Source organism: Littorina saxatilis, linkage group LG6 (assembly GCF_037325665.1).
Source record: "Littorina saxatilis isolate snail1 linkage group LG6, US_GU_Lsax_2.0, whole genome shotgun sequence".
NCBI classification, from domain to species: domain Eukaryota; kingdom Metazoa; phylum Mollusca; class Gastropoda; order Littorinimorpha; family Littorinidae; genus Littorina; species Littorina saxatilis.
Genome location: NC_090250.1, coordinates 4,035,813 through 4,058,850, shown reverse-complemented (window position 1 = coordinate 4,058,850; position 23,038 = coordinate 4,035,813). Strand labels below are relative to the sequence as shown.

The following is a 23,038-nucleotide window of genomic DNA, read 5'->3' as shown; positions in this document are numbered from 1 at the left end:
AACTTTGCACCGGACCTCAGGTATACGTTCGTCAAAATGTTTTGCCATTATCTGACAAAGCAAACTTTCTCTGTAAGATTGCTCAGTCCATTACAACGACAATCTCTCGGCAATAAATCAGTCTTCCCCTGTTTCTTTCTGACCTTGTTACATCTGAACTAGACAGTGCAGCGATCTCCAAACACAAGTGAACCAAAGAGAAGTGAGTACTTACTACACACCTGACTCAAAGTGCATCAACCATCAGACATAAAACTGAGTCAACACTTGCATTCTGTACAGCAACGTGAAGGGGCCAGCGTGAAAGTAATCAGCAATGTGAAAGATATCATTACGATTAACAACACATCCCTTCCAGTATAATTGAACAACCATGAAACCAACTACAGGTCTATCCAGGCTTTTACACGGGATTAAAGACACTTTCATGTACTTGGTCATATACTGAAAACTAACAGCTTGATGATGAAAGTCACGTGCTGTAAACATTGAATCTGATTTCAGATTGACATGCAGGTGCAACTTGCAACACTAATTCAGCGAACAGCTTCTAACACTGCATAGAGATTTAAGCAGCCAGGCTGCATTTTTTTCTTTATTTTTTCTGTTGTTTTGTATGCAAGTATTTAACGTTGGAGGATATTAATATTTATTATTGGTGTTATCCATGTGTAAAGGCCTGGACAGATCTGCAGTGGTAAACATGTGTTCTTTCACCAGAAGGAATGTATCTTTCGCCAGCAATTTCCAAGAAACGGGGTTAAGCAATAACTTGGGCGAGAAAAACGTGTGGATTCCACAACATATCAGGCAACACTGGGAACAAATAAAGACCCCAAAGATCGTTAACACACAGACCTTTAACATCATATCCATCAAAAGGCTTTCATTTTCAGCACACACAACATTGATACCAATAAATGCTTCAGGAAAGTGCGTTATACAAGGAACCTGCAGACATCGGTCATAAAATGCCACAAAAGTTATTTTAAACAATTATTTTCAACAGAGTATTCTTCTTGATGTCACTCAAAGATATTTTACTTTCAAGAGTAGATAACTCCTCCAAGACCTGTTCTGCTTCAATTTAAACTTTTCTGGTTTATTTTTACATTTCCTTTCAACCAATCCTCCAAGCCGTAACAAACGTTGATGACTTCTGCATCAGAGTCTAGTCATGAAGATGTTCCAATAAAAATTCACATAGTGTTAACATTTCATAAAGTCACGCAAGAGATATATTACAAATACATTTACAAATGACTCAATCATTAAGTGACACATAAAACTGTGGTCACCATAAAACGAGAAGTTAATTCAAAATGTTTACACACAAATAAATATTTCAATTTCCAAATGATTTAAAACTGAAGTGTCGACACATGAAACTGTGGTCACCATGAAATTAGAAAACCCAATTCGAAGTGTTAACACTATATTAAAGATAATTAACATAATTTACAAATTAACATTATTTACATGGTCCTTCAGACAATATCCTCTCCACACACACCCACAACATACACTTGGGTTGTACTTGTACTCAACATCACCAATAATTCAAAGCATTGTACACTTAAAGCCTAGTACTTTGATAACGCACCATGCATCACAATTAATCAATCATGCACTGTAATAAAGATCTGTTAAGTTATCTGAAGCACACAAACAAATCTTGAAGCTATCAAGTTATCAAGCATCTTTACGCACAAACAAATCTTGAAGCTATCAAGTTATCAAGCATCTTTACGCACAAACAAATCTTGAAGCTATCAAGTTATCAAACATATCTTCACGCAAAAGCAAATCATTTAGTTTTATATTCAGAGGCAAACCAAATACAACTGACAAAGCTCTAAAGAAGACATCTGTATGTGTGTGATTTTAACACTCTACACACATACATGCAGTAAAACTCCTGTCCCACTAGGGCTGCGTCCTCATGTGTTCCCCCGGCGTCCAAGAAAAATGAAGAACGCTGAGGTGCGCGCAGTAGGGTCTCCTACAGCTCCGTTGGCGCGCAGTAGGGACGCAGTGGTAGTCGGCAGTAGGGACGCAGTGGTAGTCGGCAGTACGGACGCAGTGGTAGTCGGCAGTAGGGACCCAGTGGTAGTCGGCAGTAGGGACCCAGTGGTAGTCGGCAGTAGGGACGCAGTGGTAGTCGACAGTAGGGACGCAGTGGTAGTCGGCAGTAGGGATGCAGTGGTAGTCGGCAGTAGGGACGCAGTGGTAGTCGGCAGTAGGGACGCAGTGGTAGTCGGCAGTAGGGACGCAGTGGTAGTCGGCAGCGCTTACATTGAGACCTCAGGGAGATGTCACTGCGCTAATTCTACCGCGTTCATCAGCGTTTGCAAGGCGTTTGCATGGAGACTTTACGGAGACGTCACGGAGTCCTTGGGGATGTCACTGCGCTTCCACCGCGTCCGTCAGCGTTGGCAGGGCGTTTGCAGGAAGTTGCCAGTGCGTTTTGAGCCAACCCCATAACGCAGAGTACACTCCCCTGTCGTATACATGCACTTCCGCTTACCCGTAATCGACACGCCGTGGACGCGCAGTGACAACTCCTGGCACGCCGTGAGCACTCCGCCGTGAGCGTAGTCAATCGCAAAAATGTTCCTGCAAACTCACGGCGCTCTGAGAAATTTACAACGCCGTGCCAACTCCATGAGGACACAGCCCTAGTGTGACAAGGGTATAAAGCATTTAACACCCCATAGGTTCAGGATTTACGCAGTAAGGAGACAGACAATCGGAACAAAGAGACAGAACAGACATATCACAGACAAAAATCATCGCAGGTTAATCTCAAGTATTGTAAGAATCTATAACCACTACTTACATGGAAAACATTTGTGGTATTTACATTATAAGGTATGCCTACTATGTCTCTGCTAGGAGAAAGCACACACCTATGGAAAAGTCACTACAATGATAGCAACAACAAATTACACAGACAATTTTTAATTCCAAAATCACACACACTTTTTCCAACAAAATAATCTCTCCCAAAAGAAAATTGTACTAAACAAATCAGATATGATTTCACTTAGATACAAATCACAGTGATCACAAAGATATACCAAACAGTCTATGGTTAAATAACTAAACCTGAGTTGAAACATCCAAGCGTGTTAAAAATCATGACTCTGCACAGACAATGGTATACATGACCCACACAAAATTACGTTATAATACATGGAAGCAGTCAAGGACTAACTCCTCATTTTTGTCAGGCCAAACAAAAATATATGTTGGTTTAGGGCAACGTGACCAAAAAAGATAGGGTCGGTAGGTCAGTTTTTTTACAAAAAAATTATTTCTTTTAAAGATTTAGTCGAGTTGAAAGGAGGTTACTTCCCTTAGTCTAGGTATGGTTCGCAAAATGTGCCAAAAGTTGATTTTTTTTTCTCAGAAATGAAAAGTTTTAGGGTCGGCAGGAAAAAGTAGGGTCTGTCGGCTTACCCTAAACCAACATATATTTTTGTTTGGCCTTACAGCCAAGCGTGCAGTGCTCATTCTTATAATGTATTTATTATCAGAAGCTTGTCATGGCAAAGGGCTGCTGGAAATGCCATGAAATGAACAGCTCTGGAATGATTAATATGAATGACTGATCTACATGATTCAAATGAGGTAATTTCATGTATGATCACATGACAACATACTAAGCAGAAAAAGCTCTGATATTTTCTGAACTTTTCTTCCCATCATAAATAATTTTTGGAAGCATTCATAAATTCGTACGCATGTCAAACAAAGTACGTGTACCATCTTAATCAGGTGCCAAAAGATATGTGAACAAAACATGCAGATTAAAGACTGAAAACATTTTTAGCACCATAACCAATAAAATTACTTAAATGGATAATGATGGCAGCAAATTACTGTTTTGATTAAAGTAAATCATATGACAAGAAGCATGAGAATTGGGATTTAATCAAATTAAATGCTAATTACAAATCTTCGACAATATTTAATTTCATTCTGCAATAGCAAGTACATCATTCTAACAATGAGACAGGCTTTATTTTGCTGTATTTACTTTAAACAGGGTAATGTAACTGCACTAAACCGTCCATAATGGAAAGGTCTACAAAAAAGCAACAGATATTTATATTCATCATACAGAAATAACCAACTTGCAATGAAAGCATGACTAGTGTTAACATTTTAAAAGTCAGTATCTTTCAGTGCACTTCAGAACTATATATCTTCTTCTTCTGCGTTCGTGGGCTGAAACTCCCACGTACACTCGTGTTTTTTGCACGAGTGGAAGTTTACGTGTATGACCGGTTTTTTACCCTGCCATTTAGGCAGCCATACGCCGTTTTCAGAGGAAGCATGCTGGGTATTTTCGTGTTTCTATAACCCACCGAACTCTGACATGGATTACCGGATCTTTTTCGTGCGCACTTGGTCTTGTGCTTGCGTGTACACACGGGGGTGTTCGGACACCGAGGATTAAAGTTGACTCTGAGAAATAAATCTCTCGCCGAACGTGGGGACGAACTCACGCTGACAGCGGCCAACTGGATACAAATCCTGCGCGCTACCGACTGAGCTACATCCCCGCCCAGAACTATATATTATAAGAACAATTTTAACGACAAAAACATTTATCAATAGCATAAAAACTGACAACAAGACTAAGGTCGAAAGTATAAAGGAGGAAGTACAGAAACAGCATATCTTTTCTGCCGTCAATTTCCTCTGACCAGACCAACTGTTCGGAAACAGAAACTGTCACCTATGTTCTCTGCGATTCTCTCTATACCTATCTGCCACATCAAAGCCAAAAACCTAGTCTTCCCTTGAAATAGAAAGACACAGAAGGGCTTTGGTATTCAAGGTAAGGCTCGAAATATTCTCTGACCCTCGAAAAGTGCTAAACTTAGCAAAAACATCATGCTCTCCTTCACTTTCCAAGCTGTGCTGTTTTTCCATCAATGCAAGAAAATAATCACAAAGGGAAAGGTTATTTACAATGCGGATGTCAGCAATATTCAACTCCACAAATCAGTCCTCTGAAGCTTACAAAACTCACCCACGTACACTCTTGACAATAAAAATGTTCACGTCTTTTGCACATTAAAGTTCACACCTCCTGACCATTTTAATCCAGCAGCAAAAGGTCGCGACATTTTTTGTAAAAAAATGTGCAGTTTACATCGCTTCACACTTCGCAACCAGCTACTTGACAAGCAAGCCACACACGTTCACTTTCAGTCTGAGGTGGGAGAGTTGACCACAACCGTCACATCTGTCCTTGAACACTCCTCATCACTGCGACCGTTCACGTCACTGAGAGGCAGAGATGTTTCCGTCTGTAGGGAGGGACCCTCCTCCTGCAGAAACACCTCGTCCTGGTTGCTCCCCTGTCTATCCACCCCCACCACCACCCCATTCTCACCCTCCCCCACAGCGACTTTAAAGCTGACGCCCTGGGGAGTCTCCAAAATCATGCTGCTTTCCATGCTGGAGTGAAAGTCGGACATGTCGCCCGACTCATGGCCCGAGCTGAACGACTCGTCGTGGCCATCACTCATGGCAGCAACGATCATCTCAGCGTAATCACTGACTTTGGCAACCGCAGCTTCCTGCTTCTTGCTCGAAGAGCTGGAACCAGAGCCGGAGACGCTGTTATCACTGATGTTGTGCTTCAACTGCTGGGCTTTGCTCTTGTCGAGGGAGAAGGTGGCTGAGCGACAGCGGATCTTGCGCTCAGGGTCCTCCTCTCCGCCGGAGACCCTGCGCTGACGTCGGGTGACTCCGTTGGAGCTCTCTCCTCCCTGCGCCGAGTTGCTGAGCGACCGCCTGACAGGGCTCGGTGAGCCGTGACCGTCGCCGCGGGTGGGCGAGTGAGACATCTGGCGGGCAGCGAGGCTGTCGAGGGAGCCCAGGTCGGCGGACTGTGACATGCGCCACATGACCTGCTCGTAGTCCATAGACAGGCGCTTGTTAGCGCGCGACTCGCGGTCGTACTTCCTCATCAGCACCTGGCACTTCTCATGCAGTTGCCTGAACAAAAGATTACAGATGAAAATATAAGAGTGAATGATAGAATGCTTACTTCCTTTCATTAGCAGGTAGTCTCAAATTGATAGAGCGAACTTTTTTCTCGAAAACTACTTTCTGAAGCTGGCTGCATGGCGCATTGGCACTGCATTTTCGGTAAAAAGAATTTGCAAAGTCAACCTTTGGCTCAATAAAGGGCAGCCCTAGGGGCTTAAAAATGTCAAACTGCAGACTTCCCCATTGCCTCCTTTTCATTTTAGAAATGTGTTCTTTGCGCTTTGGTAAATTGCAAAAAATAAAATATTTGGATCTTGTGATAGCCAAGGGAAGCAAAGCGCTAAAATACCAAATCAACAAATGAAGGGAAGTAAGCCATCTAAACTTACTGTTCTGTACGGCTAGGGTGCTTACTTCCCTTTGTTTAGCAGACGTGAGTGTAATAATGTGCTTCAAGTACTTTCATGTATCACAAAAGACAGTCACACTTTTAGGGAGAGGGCGTACTTTTGACAATATAAAAGTATCTCAAGATGGCAAGAAGTTTGTTTTCCTTTTTTTCTTTTGGGGCGGGGGCAGGTATACTCTTTAAAATGACATCAAATCAATAGATAAATGACCATCAAAAGGTGTCTATCCTAACAGAGATTGAGTGCCTTCATTGCAGGTAAGAGTTTGCGGGCGGTCAGCTCAATGAAATGGTCACTCACTTCTCGTGGTCAGTCTTGATGTTGATGATGGCCTGGAGGTTCTCCACCTTCTGCTGCAGGGAGGCCACCCTCTCCTGGGCGATGGGCAGCTCCTCCAGCTGTAATTAATAACATGGTCATAACATGGTCAATTCAAGGTCAATTCAATTCTTTCTCCTTCAACTCCCATGTACACTCATGTTTTTTGAACGAGTGGGTTTTTACACAGACTAGTACTTATTGATACAGGTCCATGGTTTTCAGTGTATGATCGTTTTTTCAACGTCATTTAGGCAGTTAAACGCTATTATCGCCTGCCCGATGAAGTCAAAGTTAGTTACCTTCCCTCTACCCTGTGTGTTAACCTGGGTGGGAAATCTATGATGTTGGTGAGATGGGAGAGGGGGGAGTATGAGTGTGTGTATGATGTTGGTGAGATGGGAGAGGGGGGAGTATGTGTGTGTGTATGATGTTGGTGAGATGGGAGAGGGGGGAGTATGAGTGTGTGTATGTCCTTCTATCTGCCTGACCCTCTGCATTCATAATTCTGCATAGAATTCACAACAAGCTGCTTAAAAATAATCATAAGTTCTGATATAAAGAGGACCCCCCTACCCCTCCCTGATTTATGACTCCCTCCCTACTTAGCCCCCCAAATATAAGACTCAGACCCTGTTTTCTCAGATTTAGTTTTCATGACCTCTATAAATGTACCCCCATTGTAAGACTCCCTCAGATATTGTGAGGTCCTAATGGCAGGTACCACCGTACTGACCTGTTTGACGAGGTCCATGTTCTGGCGACGCAGTTTCTGGATCTCCTCGGTCCTCATGTCGATGACGGTCTTGAGACTCTCGATCTCCTTGGGCAGGTTGAGGTAGGGAGCCAGCGCGTACTGCACACACACACCACGGTCAATCATCTTTACTGATATATGTTATGTGCAGTCTTTGTATATCCTATGCTTACCCTAAAAAAAACAAAAACAAAAAAACAACAACAACAACAACAGCAGACGAAAACTGTTTCTTTTAACATTATGGTGACAGGAAATCCTGTTCTTTGGATGGATTATCTCCCCACATTCATTCTCTTTCTCTCCCCCTCCCCCCGCCCACCAACACCACGGCCACTTTCTCTTTCTCTGTCTCCGTCTTGTACTATCGCACGCACCAACTCAACTCAACTCTCTCTCTCTTCTCTCCTCCCTTCTCTCTTCTCTGTTCTCTCTCCTCTCTCTCTCCCACCATCCCTCCCTCCTTTTCCATTCTCAATGTTCCGGACTTACCTGGACCTTGACATCAGCGTCTCTCTGCAGGGCGTCTTCACTGCACTTGGCACGGATACGTAGCTCATCGCACTCCACGCACAGCGACTGCACCTTTTCCTGGTAGGGGTAAAACACATGTCTTGTATTATAAATACCATGTCTTGTATTATAAATACCATGTCTTGTATTATAAATACCATGTCTTGCATTATAAATACCATTGTCTTGTATTATAAATACCATGTCTTGTATTATAAATACCATGTCTTGTACTATAAATACCATGTCTTGTATTATAAATACCATGTCTTGTATTATAAATACCATCTCTTTATCTATAAGGCTGTGCCCTACAACATTTTGCTTCTCCCTCCCTCAGAGAGAGACAGAGACAGAGAGACAGAGAGAGAAAGAAAGAGACAGAGAGAAAGAGAGAGACAGAGACAGACAGAGACAGACAGAGACAGAGAGAGACAAGGAGAGAAACAGAGACAGTGAGAGACAGAGACAGAGACAGAGAGAGACAAGGAGAGAAACAGAGAGAGAGACAAAGAGAGAGAGACAAAGAGAGAGAGACAGAGAGAGAGACAGGGAGAGAGAGAGACAGGGAGAGAAACAGAGAGAGAAAGAGAGAGAGACAAAGAGAGAGAGAGACAGAGACAGAGAGAGAGAGACAGGGAGAGAAACAGAGAGAGAGACAGAGAGAGAGAGAGAGAGACAGGGAGAGAAACAGAGAGAGAGAGAGAGAGAGGGAGAGAAACAGAGAGACAGAGAGAGAGAGAGAGAGAGAGAGAGAGAGAGAGAAAGGGAGACAGAGAGAGAAAGGGAGACACAGAGAGAAAGGGAGACAGAGAGAGAGATGGACCAGAGAGACAGAGCAAGATAAAGAATCAAGGTGGAGATACAGTTATTTATCTGTATTTCTAACAGGTACGCTCGCCCCTTTCTGCCACCCCGACCCATAGCACTATGTCTGAATCAATCTTTTCTATACATACAGGCCCGCCCCAACTGACATACCCCGGGTGTTTGTTTGGTTCACTGACAATCACAAACAAACAAGGATAGGTCTTCGATCTGGTTAGTCCAGTCACCAAATCCACAATCAAACAATGCGTAGGATTTTCAAGTTTTCCCGGAGCAATCATAATTATTCGTAAGTCCTTTGTGGTATAGTGTCCGCAAAGTGGCTGTTCGTTTATCTGTGCAATGAACCATATGGGTCAAATGCCTGCTGTCCTGCAGTGCGTTATTGCAGTGAGTCTAGGAAGCAAGTGGTTGTTCATTTTTCGATTTGTGCAACGAACCATATAATACGGGTTAAGTTGCCAGCAGTTCTGCAAGTTAGGATTGTAGTGAGTTTAAGAGACAACACAAACACACCAGATTAAGCCCAGCACGTGACAAACGATGCAGTAAATAACTACATAATTATGTGTCTCTATTAACATAACAGGTGTGTATGTTTGAGCGTGTGTGCGTGTACTTGCATCTACCAACAGTGTGTGTGTGTGTGTGTGTGTGTGTGTGTGTGTGTGTGTGTGTGTGTGTGTGTGTGTGTGTGTGTGTGTGTGTGTGTGTGTGTGTATGTGTGTGTGTGTGTGAGTGTGCGTGTGTGCGTACGCGTGTGTGCGTACGCGTGTGTGTGCATGTATGTGTGTGTGTGTGTGCGTGTATGTGTGTGTGTGTGTGTGTGTATGTGTGCGTGCGTGCGTGCGTTACTTACAGACAGGCTGAGCTTGATGCTCTCAAAGCGATGTGTGATGTCCTCCAACTTGTTGCGATGCTGGGCATGTAGCTCTGTAGACACACAACAACACAACCCTTTATAAGCAAACATCACAGAGGCACATTCCCTATCTTAGACACAGACTGCATTACGATGGCAGACAACATAGAGAAACGCCACTGAGAGTGTCAGTTAACTTTGCATGCCGTCATAGCTTTAGTTCAAAAGCAAATGTTTAAAACAAAGACCAAAATCAAAACAACAATCTAAAACCAAAAATAAAGGAATTAATAGATCCATCAATAAATCTATAAATCGATAAATAAGTAAATAAATCAGGACATAAATCAATACACACACACACACACACACACACACACACACACACACACACACACACACACACACAAAGAAAGAAAGCAAAAATCTTGTGCTCCATTTGTTTTAATTGATTGTATGTGGCATTGTTATGTTTAATTTAGCTGAATAAAACACTGTTTAAACCAAAGAAAAAGAGTCCTGTTTGAAATGAAAGGTAAAATAAAAACCCGTTATGAGTTGTAGTGTACTATAATATCTCACTTTAACCTACAAGCAATTACTGTCCAAGCACGGTACATACACTGTGGCTGAACCGATAGTTCTCATATATCGAAGAAATCATGGCTTGCTTTTGCCCTGGGCTATTTTTATCTACTCCATAGCACGCATTAGCGAAACGGTATTTTGAAAGGGAAATACCTTGTCTGATTGTGTCTGGGACAGTAACTGTAGGGGTATCTTTGTACGGCGATCGTATATATCGGTTGATCAATCTGATTAGCATACGAAAAGGTACAGGTGAAATTCAATCATACACTACAAGACTGGATCTTATTCAACTACGCACATACAGAGGTATGTGTCTGTCTATAAAGACGTCTTGTTCTACCTATAGAAACCCTAAAGAAATCTCTCTCTCTCTCTCTCTCTCTCTCTCTCTCTCTCTCTCTCTCTCTCTCTCTCTCTCTCTCTCTCTCTCTAAAAAGACGTCTTCTTCTGGCAACATAGAAAGCCAGAAAAAGACACGTCGTCTCTCTCTCTCTCTCTCTCTCTCTCTGTCTCGCTCTCTCTCTCCCTCTCTTTTCCTCTCTCTCTCTCTCTCTCTCTCTCTCTCTCTCTCTCTCTCTCTCTCTCTCTCTCTCTCTCTCTCTCTCTCTCTCTCTGACATTACCCCGACCACCACCCCCACCCCCCCAAGCTGCCTCCAACCCCATCTCACCCCCTTGAAGCGCGTGTTGTACAGGTGAGATGAAATCCTACCCCATGAGCGTTCAACGAGTGCCAAGGCATAAAAAGGTGCAAAAGCTGCATTCCCAGACAGTTCGATAAGGCTGGCACCCTGCATCAGTGGCCAATGTATCACAACATTTTGATGTCTTCCTTCTTATCTGTGGCCTGCATGAAGGACAGAGGGGATTGTGGCGTGGGGTGGGGTGAGGGGAGATAGTTGAGGGGGTGGGGGGAGGGGGGGGGGTACCGAGGTGGTATATTTGTGTGGTTAAAGAAAGCCCGTCAACGCAATTCGAGACAAAATTGTAATGTCTCAGTCTTACTTTGTGAATTTGGCCTTCGGGATATGGTGTATTTGTGTGGTGAAACATAGCCCGTAAAGACGAAAGAGGAAGTCTTGATGTCTTACTCTTTGTCTGTGGCCAGAGCCTCACTGAACATACAAGACTGAGACACTTGGGGTGAAAATCCAAAAGAATCTCAAATGAATAAGAAGAGAAAACTGAACGACCAAAGCAATAAAGTCAGCTAGAGATCGAGTATAAGTCAGTGTGTGGGACAAATTGGGGTGGTTTATGTCGAGAGAGAGAGAGAGAGAGAGAGAGAGAGAGAGGGGAGAGAGAGAGGTGGGGGAGAGAGAGAGAGAGAGGAGGGGGAGAGAGAAAGAGAGAGAGAGAGAGAGAGAAAGAGAGAAAAAGAGAGAGTTGGGAAGGAGAGAGAAAGACTCTGTGTGTGTGTGTGTGTTCAGTCTACATTCTGTGTGTGTGCGTATGTGTGTATGTGTGCGTGTGTGTGCGTGCGTGCGTGCCGCGTACGTGCGTGCGCGCGCGCGCGTACGTGCGTACGTGTGTAGGCACTGGAACAAAAGGATAAAGAGACAGCAGGAGGTTACAGGTGAACACAAAACCTCATCAATGGCTGCTTCCCGAAACCTCCCAATGAGAAACACAGACAAACGCACAATAAAAATCATAGGTGGGAGGAAAGTCCGGAGTGAACCGCGGAAAGAAGTGCACGCTTGCTACGGGTCGGGGTCTGAAACATGTACACTTGATCCACAGCAGAAAAAGGAAGAAAAAGAATTACTCTATAGACGTACATTTAACAGAAAACAAATCTGAAACGAAGAAAAGATGTACTCAGCTACACACAGTTCATGAGTCAAGTTTCGTTTGCACAGAGTGCTTATCAGCCTGTGCATCAATTATGACTAAAGACATGTCACATGACTCTTCCGGGACAAGCTTTGCTCTCTCTCTCTCTGTCTCTCTGTCTCTGTCTCTGTCTCTCTCTCTCTCTCTCTCTCTCTCTCTCTCTCTCTCTCTCTCTCTCTCTCTCTCTCTCTCTCTCTCTCCATTGTTTGCTGGGTCGTTCGTTTAATTTGTTTATTTGTCATGTTGCTTTACTTGTTTAGCATTTATAAGACATTTGTATTAGAAGTAAGGACCGGTTGTAAGAAAAGGCGTTGCCTTAAACCTCTATCATTGAAAAATAAAGTTCCATCATCATCATCATCATCACCATCCCTCTCTCTCTCTCTCTCTCTCTCTCTCTCTCTCTCTCTCTCTCTCTCTCTCTCTCTCTCTCTCTCTCTCTCTCTCTCTCTCTCTCTCTCTCTCTCTCTCTCTCTCTCTCTCTCTCTCTCTCTCTCTCTCTCTCTCTCTCTCTCTCTCTCTCTCTCTCTCTCACGTAACAAATTAATCATTCATTCGCCTAAACTAATTATAGTCCACCACGCCGCGAAAGCCAAATCGATCCCAATGTCACCCGGGAAGATACCCACAGTTGCTTACCTTTCATCTTATGGCGCACATCGGCGAACAGTCCTCCAGGCTTGACCAGCAGCGCCATGGTTAAAGCCCCAATGACCGGCGGTCAACACTCACACTCAACTGTCCACTGACCTACACTATCGTACACTCCATAGAGACTCCTCCCTATCCATGCGGTCAAAGCTGACACTGGACTGTGCACTACACTATAGAACTCTCCATAGAACCTCCTCAGTAGCCGTGCGGTCAGCATTCACACTGGACTGTCCACTGACCTACACTATCGTACACTCCATAGAGTCTCCTCCCTATCCATGCGGTCAAAGCTCACACTGGACTGTTCACCTACACTATATGCTCTCCATAGAGTCTCCTCCGACTGTCAGCGGTCACACTGCACTGTCAACAGACACTATCGTACTCTCCATAGAGTCTCCTCCATATTCGGTCAAAGCTCACAAGGAACTGACCACCTATACTTTACACTGCAACTCTAACCCTAACTCCGTGACCAGCGGTCAACGCTTGCACTGCAATTTCCACTCAATAGAATCTTCTCCATATCAATGCGGCCAATGTTCACACTATACCACAGATGTTCCATAGGAGCGTAGCTTTGAATATATATCTTTGACTATACACTCCATACAGTCTCCTCCATAGCCAAGCAGTCAACACTCCCACTGCACTAGAGTCCACAACACTGTTCGCACCATCGACTCCCCACTGTGTCTACCTGACTCTCCACACTGTCTACCTGACTCTCCACACTGTCTAGCTGACTCTCTGCACTGTCTAGCTGACTCTCCGCTGTCTAGCTGGTCACTCTGTGTGTATCTACCCACGGTAAGTTCACATGCGGCCTCACGACTCTACCTGTACTGTCTCGGCCTTGCTAGGCCCGCCTGGGGACTGGGGAAGAATTTTCACTTGGAGGGAAAGTAAAGCTGTTTGGGGGTGAAAGCGGGTAGGCACTAGTGGTATGTGTGTTGGGTTGTGGGGGGGAGGGTGAAGGGGAAGGGGGGTGGCTTGTCGTGGTGGTGATGGAGGGTTGAAGGGGATGGCGAGTTCCCCAGTTCTAGTGAAGAGGGACGGTGTGTCTTCCGTCAAGGTTAAAAATAGGTGCACAGGTTTTTGTCCTGAAGTTTGATGCACAACAGTCAATGGATGCGGCAGGGGAAAACGCAAGACAAGAGCAGTTCTGTGAAAATCCTTCACACGAACACTGTCATAAAGCACAATACGAAAACCTGACATAGAGTGCTGCTTCTCTGGTGTCCTTTTCTTTACCCCGACGTCCTGTCAATCTTAACAAGCGTAAAGCTAAGAGACAAAGTCACTAGTCAGTTCCTGTGAATCTGTCGGATTACACCCCCCCCCCCCCCTCCCTCTCTCTCTGAGGCGGGGCGATACAGTTTCATCTGAACAATATTAACGCATGCCGCTTGTACATCAAAAACCACATACCAAGGTGAAAATTCAACTGAGACCACTGAGAAAAAAACAGCGTGCCTAATGAGCTCAATACAACACCCAAAACAAAAACCAAAAAGAATTTTCCACAAGTCTGGCCAAATAGTCGGGGCGAATATCAGTTGTTATATCAGTAACAATACCCACGTACTGGGCGCCGGACACACTATGCAAATCCTACGGCAACACTCCGGAAAACAGACAGAAAAGTTGTCTACAAAAATGCTTCCTGCACACAGAGGTTGAAGGGGAAAGTGCAAGGTATCCGCCGCTGAACCAGAAGACAATGTGAGCAAGCCGAGGGGAATACTAGAATACAGACACAGATTCTCTCCCAATGGTTCACCTCAGCTCTCAGCTGGCACTGCCACATGCGGTGTAGTACACCTTGTGTTTTCACCTCTCTCGCACCTGGCTCTTCGCTTTACCTGCTGCCACACTCACAGGTAAAAACAGACTGATAGGGGCTATACTTCATTCAGGTAAGCTGTACAAAAACGTGAACGATTACGTCTGTGCTATATCTGGTACCTAGAAAACAAACTCATGCTTTACGTCATGCCTCAGAGGAGAAAATTGCTCCTGAGGCCGTAGTTACGTGAGTGCTAACACATAAAGCAGGAAGCAAAACAATCACCAGCCTGTACTCTGAGGATTGTTGCTACGATTTCTTTTCTTCCGCAAATTTGCCGAAAAGTTCATACACATTTTCGGCAATTTTCGGAAGTTTTCGGCTGTCCTTGACGTCGCCTTGCCCCCTCGATGAAAAACTTCGCCAAATCCAATGAAATGATGGCAATACATTTAATTTTCGGTATATCTCAGCCTGCTTCAGCCATACTGATAAAATCCCTGCTGTTGCCAAATGCTATATATATATATCACTCCAGGTTTCATGTTGGATGTGACGTGCAGACTGCATGTAACGATTTCTCCACAAATCAAAAGGCTGCGATGATTCGTTAATCACAACAAGAAGAGCAAACGCTCGATCGAGTCACTTTCGCAGTTCTGAATATTATATGAGGCATCAGATGGACAGGAAGAAATTGCTATTCACAACACAATGAGTCACGTTCACATAAAATTTGAGCCCGGTCACTTTTATAGTTTCCGAGAAAAGCCCAACGTTAAGTTGTGTGTTGCCGAACAGAAAAGGCTAGTTATCTCCCTTGTTTTTCTGATAACGTTCGTAAAAGGCTACAGATGTAAATACTTTGATGTAAAGAATAATCCTACAAAGTTTCAATCACATCCGATGAACTTTGTCAAAGATATAAAATGTCTAATTTTTCCTTTGACGCTGACCTGTGACCTTGAAAAAGGTCAAAGGTCAACGAAACCATCGTTAAAGTGTAGAGGTCATTGGAGGTCACGACTAAACAAAATATGAGCCCGATCGCTTTGATAGTTTCCTGTCAAAGATATAAAATGTCTAATTTTTCCTTTGACGCTGACCTGTGACCTTGAAAAAGGTCAAAGGTCAACGAAACCATCGTTAAAGTGTAGAGGTCATTGGAGGTCACGACTAAACAAAATATGAGCCCGATCGCTTTGATAGTTTCCGAGAAAAGTCCAACGTTAAGGTGGTGTCTACGGACGGCCGGCCGGCCGGACAGACTAACACTGACCGATTACATAGAGTCACTTTTTCTCAAGTGACTCAAAAATGAAAATCAAATGATGGGGTGAGAAGCTACGTCTTATCGCTATCACCTTAAAAATAGCCTACAGACTGATTGGCAGGAAGATAAATTGTGGTAGTGTGTGAGAGCATAGACCATTTATCTCTATTTGGAGAGAGGGAGAGAAATCTATGTTTTTAAAGATGCAAGCAGCAAGACCAAACTCAATCTCGAAAACTTCAGTTATTACTCAAAGATAATAACATCAGGTCAATATGGCCCTGCTAGTCCTTGCTCGTCCACTTAATAGAATATCACACACAACCACGTGAAAAAAAAGACAAGATAAACTATATCCATAGTATTTATTGACCAAATAGGAATGCTCTGTACTACACCTAGTCTTTACTTATCAATTCTTTCTTTGTTTGGTGTTTAACGTCGTTTTCAACCACGAAGGTCATATCGCGACGGGGAAAGGGGGGAGATGGGATAGAGCCACTTGTCAATTGTTTCTTGTTCACAAAAGCACTAATCAAAAAATTGCTCCAGGGACTTGCAACGTAGTACAATGTGTTACCTTACTGGGAGAATGCAAGTTTCCAGTACAAAGGACTTAACATTTCTTACACACTGCTTGACTAAAATCTTTACAAAAATGGACTATATTCTATATAAGAAACACTTAACAAGGGTAAAAAGAGAAACAGAATCCGTTAGTCGCCTCTTTCGACATGCTGGGGAGCATCGGGTAAATTCTTCCCCGTAACCCGCGGGGGGTACTTAACAATTTTTTTTTTTTTTTCCTGTTTTTTTTTTGTTTTTTTTTTACAACACATTATACATTACATCACAGTTCTTATCAATTAAACACATATAAAACACACATACACAGAGGGATAAAAGACCGGTAAATTGGCATAACGCTCATCAAACCATCACTTCAGTCTTCACAGTTTCTCAACATCCCCATTCAGCACAGATCGACGGTCGAGAAAAGCTGGAAGCAAATGCGTCTCATAGTAATCGGAGGGGCCATGCATCATTAATTCTAAGGCAGAGACCGAGACGCCGTAGGTATGGCGATTCATCATCCTTTCTTCACCCATTCTGCAGGTAAGATGCCTTTGACTCAGCACACCTGGCAGTACAATTTCACTTCTCATTAACTCTCTTCTTCTGACCCACCATCCTTCCACACTCTAACAAAATGACGAAGCAATCAGCACAGATTTGTGTTTGTTTGTTAATGAAATGAGAACGGACAAGTGACCGTTAGAGTTAATAAAGCAATATAGTTATTGGTGTAGCTCTAAAACATACCATCTACCTCGTGTCAACAAATCCATTGTGTTCAGTCACGTTGCAGTTTCTGCTCTGTAGTTATTTGCTATAAGAAGCTTCATTAATTTCAAAACACATTCAGCAGTAAGGGGGCCAGTACAAACCGAGCCCAGCACTGCACAAAACCCCCATTTCCCACCATCACCCCCCCCCCCCCCTCCCTTCCCTCACCTCACCCCCCTCCCCATCTTAGCTCTCTCTCTGTCTCTCTCTCTCTGCCCCCCCCCCCTCTCTCTCCTCTTTCTCCTCTCTCTCCCTCTCTCTCCTCTCTCTCTATCCTCTCTCTCTCTCTTCTCTCTCTCTCCTCTCTCTCTCTCTCCCTCTCTCTCTCTCTCCTTTCTCTCCCCTCTCTCTCTCTCTCTCCTCTCTTTCTCCCCTCTCTCTCTCTCTCTCTCCTCTCTTTCTCCTCTCTCTCTCTCTCTCTCTCTCTCTCTCTCCCTCTCTCTCTCCCTCTCTCTTCTCTCTCTCTCCTCTCTCTCCCTCTCTCTCTCTCTTCTCTGTCTCTCTCTCTCTCACACTCTCTCTCTCCCTCTCTCTCCCTCTCTTCTCTCTCTCTCCTCTCTCTCCCTCTCTCTCTCTTCTCTGTCTCTCTCTCTCTCTCTCTCACTCTCTCTCTCCCTCTCTTCTCTCTCTCCCCTCTCTCTCCTCTCTCTCTCTCTCTCTCTCTCCTCTCTCTCCCTCTCTCTCCTCTCTCTCTCTCTCTCTCTCTCTCTCTCTCTCTCTCTCTCTCTCCTATCAGAGCTACCACAATGTACCTTCCTGCCAATCAGTGACAGTAATCAGAGATAGACAATCAGCCACTCAGTAATCAAAGATAAGAAACCAGCGCCTTCCACAAAACCTTCCAGACCCCCTTCGTGTGCAAAAGTGAAGGAAACTTATAAACAGAGAGAGGGCGGTAAAGCTGTATAGTTCCTTCCTCAAAGCAGGCCCAGATGGTACGCAGCATCACAGGTATACAGTGGAACCCCCTTTTAAGACCCCCCCCCCCCTTTTTTTAAGACCTTACTTTTTTCAGATTTCCTGTTCATAACCTGTGTAAATTTACCTATATCTTAAGACTCCCTTCTTTTCAAAACCTGATGTTCCCAGGTTTGTGTAGGTCTTAAAGTGGGGGTTCCACTGTACAGAATATGCCATGAAGGGACACCCCTTGCGATAAGACCTAATTAAAAACAAGAGGCGAAGCCTTCAAGGCTCACGGAAGAAATCGACAAACAGTAACACAAACTCAACCACTCCGTCACACATACACACACACACACACACACAGTAAGCATTGGTGACACTGTGCAAGAAAGAGAGACACTAGATCTAGATCTGTCTGTCTCCATGTAGCCTACTTACAGACACGACTGCCAAATAGTCTCGGCCCGCTCAAACTAACAATGACCGAGACATTCCTTCGCGTGACGTCTAACCCTCTTACGCCATAATGTGACGTCTTCAAATGACGAAATGTTAAAGTTTCTACCACAGACATACACACGCACGCACGCACATACGCACATACGCACGCACGCACAGACAGACAAAGTTACGATCGCATAGGCTACACTTCGTGAGCCAACAAAGGGACACAACCGCCTCAGATACAAAAACAGCCAAAGTAAGTGAGGGTTATGTGGACCAGTCTCCTGGCACCTGAGAGAATAACAAGCATTGAAATGAACAAGCGACTTTCAACTTCAAAACAATTTCACTTTCACCCTGGCACAATTTTACCCCCAAAAAATGTCCCTACGCTTCAGGTATATTTTGGTCCAGATAATATAGATAGACAAAGGGACAACAGACGGTGTCCTTTCTTGGAGGTGTCCTCTCATCGGAGGGGCCTCACGCCGCAGGTAGTCAAACCTTTCCCAGCGACCGCCTCTCTATAGCGACCGCCTCTCTATAGCGACCGCCTCTCTATAGCGACCGCCTCTCTATAGCGACCGCCTCTCTATAGCGACCGCCTCTCTATAGCGACCACCTCAGGTGGTCCTAATAGACAGGTTCGACTGTACCGCTGTAGAGAGGTGAGACAGGTAAGCAGTAGACGTAAATCCCCCCCCCCCCCCCCCCAACTACAGCTGTCTCAGGTAATTGCTGTTTTTCCTCCTTCCCCACCTGGCAAATCACTCAATATTTTCTCTGCGCGCGGCACTCCAAAACGGCGGCTTTCTTACATTGATGAATCACTCCTTCATCCTCTTCTTTATCCTCTTCTTTTCTTCTCTTTTACATGTTTCTGCTTAATTGATTTCAAATGCGAAAACCGGTATTGTAAAACAAAATCCCCAGTATTGAGTAATGAATCAGTCCCTTTTCTACTCTTTATCTCAAGTTTTGCCTCATCTTTTTCTTCTTCTTCTTTTCCCTTGTTTGTGTGCGTGACTCAATTAATCACCACTATGGACTGTAACCCAAGACTCTGAAAGGAATATCCAGCATATCTCCAAGATGCAAAAGATCTTGGATCCCAAGGCAGAGTATGCATCTTCGTTTGTTTGCAAGGACGAATGAAAATACCTTAATTTACGACCTCTTACCGCAATATATATTATACTACCTCGTATATACAGCGGTAATTTATGCTCTGTGCATTTACGAGTTTACAATTGTCGAGTTCTCTTAACTTCACGAAAACCTCTCCATTGTGTGATTTGCAGCACCCTTCACTACAGCTTCAAGATAACGTGGAGAGTTGGACTGCACTTCAGGAAATTACAACTGATCACGGGAATAGCAAAGTAATATCTTTCACCCGCAACAAAACAGACAGGTACGGACACACCTATTTCAGGTAACTCACCACCAAAAACACTCTTTCGACTCAAATTCCTCCAGCATGAAGTAATACTGCATTGACCTTGGACAATTTCCGGATTTTGTCGGTGGAACAAAATTCGTCGTTTTGTAGTTAGAACGAAATTCACTGTTGACATTCTAAGATGAGTCACAGCATCAGTCATGTTTGCTGTTGTGTGTATTGTTTTGTTCGTCCACTTTAAAGGTCGAATTCCTTGTGAATAATAGGTTTCATCCTGAATTAAACGTTCCTATAATTTAACCAAATCCAAAAACAAAAAAACTGTCAACGTTCCAAAATTCAGAATCAAAAAACAAGAAAGGTAGCTTGTTGGAACGTTTGTTATCGACAAAACAATACGTTACACTCACAACTGTGAATTACACACTTATACATTTGTGAATGTAACGTTTTGTTTTGTTAATAACAAACGTTCCAACAACCTACCTTTCTTGTTTGTTTTTATTCTATAATGAAACCTTTCCTTTCTTAATCAAAATTATTATTTCAACGTATATGTATTTTTGTATACAAGAAAGAAAACAAATAGATACATTTCTTGCAAAGGATTTGACATCTTCGCAGCGCATTTTGCATTACATACAGTAAAGCAGTGTCTTCACCCTGGCTTCAGTAAATCATCAATACCCATTGCAAAGAAGAACAAGTCCGAGTGAAGCCCTAATTTACAGCAGCCTGAAACCTCCCGACACTTGTCTCAAAACAATGCCAAGTTTGTCTAGACAGCGACTTCACGAAGAGGAATGACACTTGTACAATGTTTGCACGACAGCCTTAAGATCCCTACTTGTAACACACACATACAGCATTCTGAACTTCCCCAATAATTATCAACGAACTGCAACTGCTTCCTACTATTCCTCTGCTACTTGTGAGAAAAGTCAGCACGATGTATTTCATAACTCTAGTTGTTTAGTACGCATGAAAATCCTAAAACATTCAACTACATATTACGCGTGTCAAGTCACAGCAAGAGGCCAAAACAGAGTCCTGAACATTAAAACACATGTCAAAAGAAGACGCATACCTCATCCAAACATATAAAGCACTCTGACAGCATCGATTAATTCGCTGAAAACACTGCCTCGTTCCACAAGTCTGTGTGCAAAACACTCACGACTCAAATCCGCCTTTAGCTAATTCTGTTTTCCTTTGATATGAACAGTCAAAACACAGGTCAAGCAGTCCTAAAACCCTCATGCTGGGTAAGAGTACTTGTGTCTTCGACACAAACATATTCCACATCACAGGAGCTTGTATCAAACTGCCTTGCCGGGGTCGCGATGCATCGTTTCATAACGTTGTGCATTCGAACCTCCCCTGCCGACCACCTCTCAATAACGACCACCTGACAAGATGCCCGTTGTGTGTGTTTTTAAAATATAACTCACCTTTCAATAGCGACCACCTGGAGAATAACAGACCTATTACAGCAGAAGATCGATATCATAAGGTACAATACTTGGACAGAGTGTCCCACTTTGATACAAGCAGGACTGTACTCAACATCACCACTGCCGAACCAATTCCCAACACACAACAGGAGGAAGCGAAGCAGAAGACCAAGCCAGAGGGAAAAACATACAAGCAAAACACGAGTGTCGAGCTATGGAACTGGGTCAGGTTTAATGGACTCGCGGTGGTGACACTGTCAGAAGGGCCATCGCTTCGTCATCCGACTTTCCTTTACTCGTCGGATACCCGCGGTTGTCCGAACGCGGTGCTGGGGGAGGGCAGCACTGTAATCGGACAACTCCCCGTGGGAAGGCGCACAATCGAAATAGTGTCATAATACCCTATTTCGTCGGATTGCTGCATTTCACTTGTTTGACTGCAGTTGACTGACTGTGTTGCAGGCCCGTGAAACCGGCCCCTGATCTTGTCCAAACTAACCCAGTCCGATCATGGAGCTCGAGGCATAAGAAAAACAATTGTCACAGGTGTCGGTACCTTGGTCTTCCTAACAGCTCTTTGGGACAGTACAGACCTCAAAACCTTAGCAAACTAAAGTCTTGTTTTATTCCTTCCCGAATGATAGATCATGTCTACATATCTGTCCAAACTTTTACATCGAACAAACAACCATCTTTTAAACTAGACTCGTACCAACAATCCACAGCCTGTGTGCGTCAAGATCAAAACAAATTGTAACTTCTAATTTCGAATGTTGACCCTGGTGTCCGTTACGAAGAGAATTCAACACGAAATCCTCAAAGATTCTTTCCCTGCGATTTGAGGACACGACAAACCGTAGTCCAAACAGCAATGTAGGCCTACTGGAAGGCACACGAGCGCGATTACTTTCACAATGGTCGCTCCTTAAAAGCACCAATTCCACAAAATATGAATCACATGCACGAAAACGCCGCAGAACTCACTCATTAAACTGACAACAACTGTAAAATACCACACACCAAAACATTCAAATTATGAATCATACACACACAAAGACACAACACCTAGACTCGCGGCCACAGTAGGACAATCCTCTGCCACCCCACTGTGCCTCGTACAGACCATAACACGACTCTTGATCGTCATTAATCCCCAGGTGGACATGCCAGCAAAAAGAAATCTCTGCAAGAATGTTATGGTCAGTGCGCCAACCTATACAGTGCCAAGGCCCAAAGGCGGTACTTTCTTCCCATTGTTCCACTTCACCTGTTTCGTCATAAGCTGGCTGGAATGCACAGCTAACGGCTGCGTCACGTCAAGAAACGCCTATAAGCCAGGGTCACTCATACCTGATCCAACGGTATTGCATCGCTATGTATCTCCTTTGTCAAAGTTAAGGTCCACGGCTCGTGTTAACCGTTACCTTAACGTATTTTACAGGCTGACATTTGAAAATACCAAAATAGAAAGCGGCAAACCTTAAGACAAACCAGTAGACATTCCTTTGACAATTTTGTTTGGCAAATTATATTCACTGCAGTGCTTTTCCCTGATTTCACTGTTAGCCAGTATTGGTGGGAGCTGCAATTCCATCTTGTAACCAAGTTTGATCGTGGTTCCAGCGCGATACCAAGATCAAAGT

General features: G+C 43.9%; 1 protein-coding gene across 1 annotated transcript in view; it reads right to left on the bottom strand.

Annotated features, from left to right (window-relative positions):
• Positions 1-23,038, bottom strand: part of LOC138968320 (uncharacterized) — a 177,943-nt gene that overhangs the window by 459 nt on the left and 154,446 nt on the right. The window contains exons 15-19 of the mRNA XM_070340876.1: positions 9,698-9,771; positions 7,990-8,088; positions 7,477-7,596; positions 6,723-6,820; positions 1-6,018 (exon numbers count right to left, since the gene is read on the bottom strand). The exon at positions 1-6,018 is cut by the window's left edge and continues 459 nt beyond it. Of these exons, the coding sequence (XP_070196977.1) occupies positions 5,223-6,018; positions 6,723-6,820; positions 7,477-7,596; positions 7,990-8,088; positions 9,698-9,771 (1,187 nt within the window). The 3' untranslated portion in view covers positions 1-5,222. The remainder of the gene's footprint in view (positions 6,019-6,722; positions 6,821-7,476; positions 7,597-7,989; positions 8,089-9,697; positions 9,772-23,038) is intronic.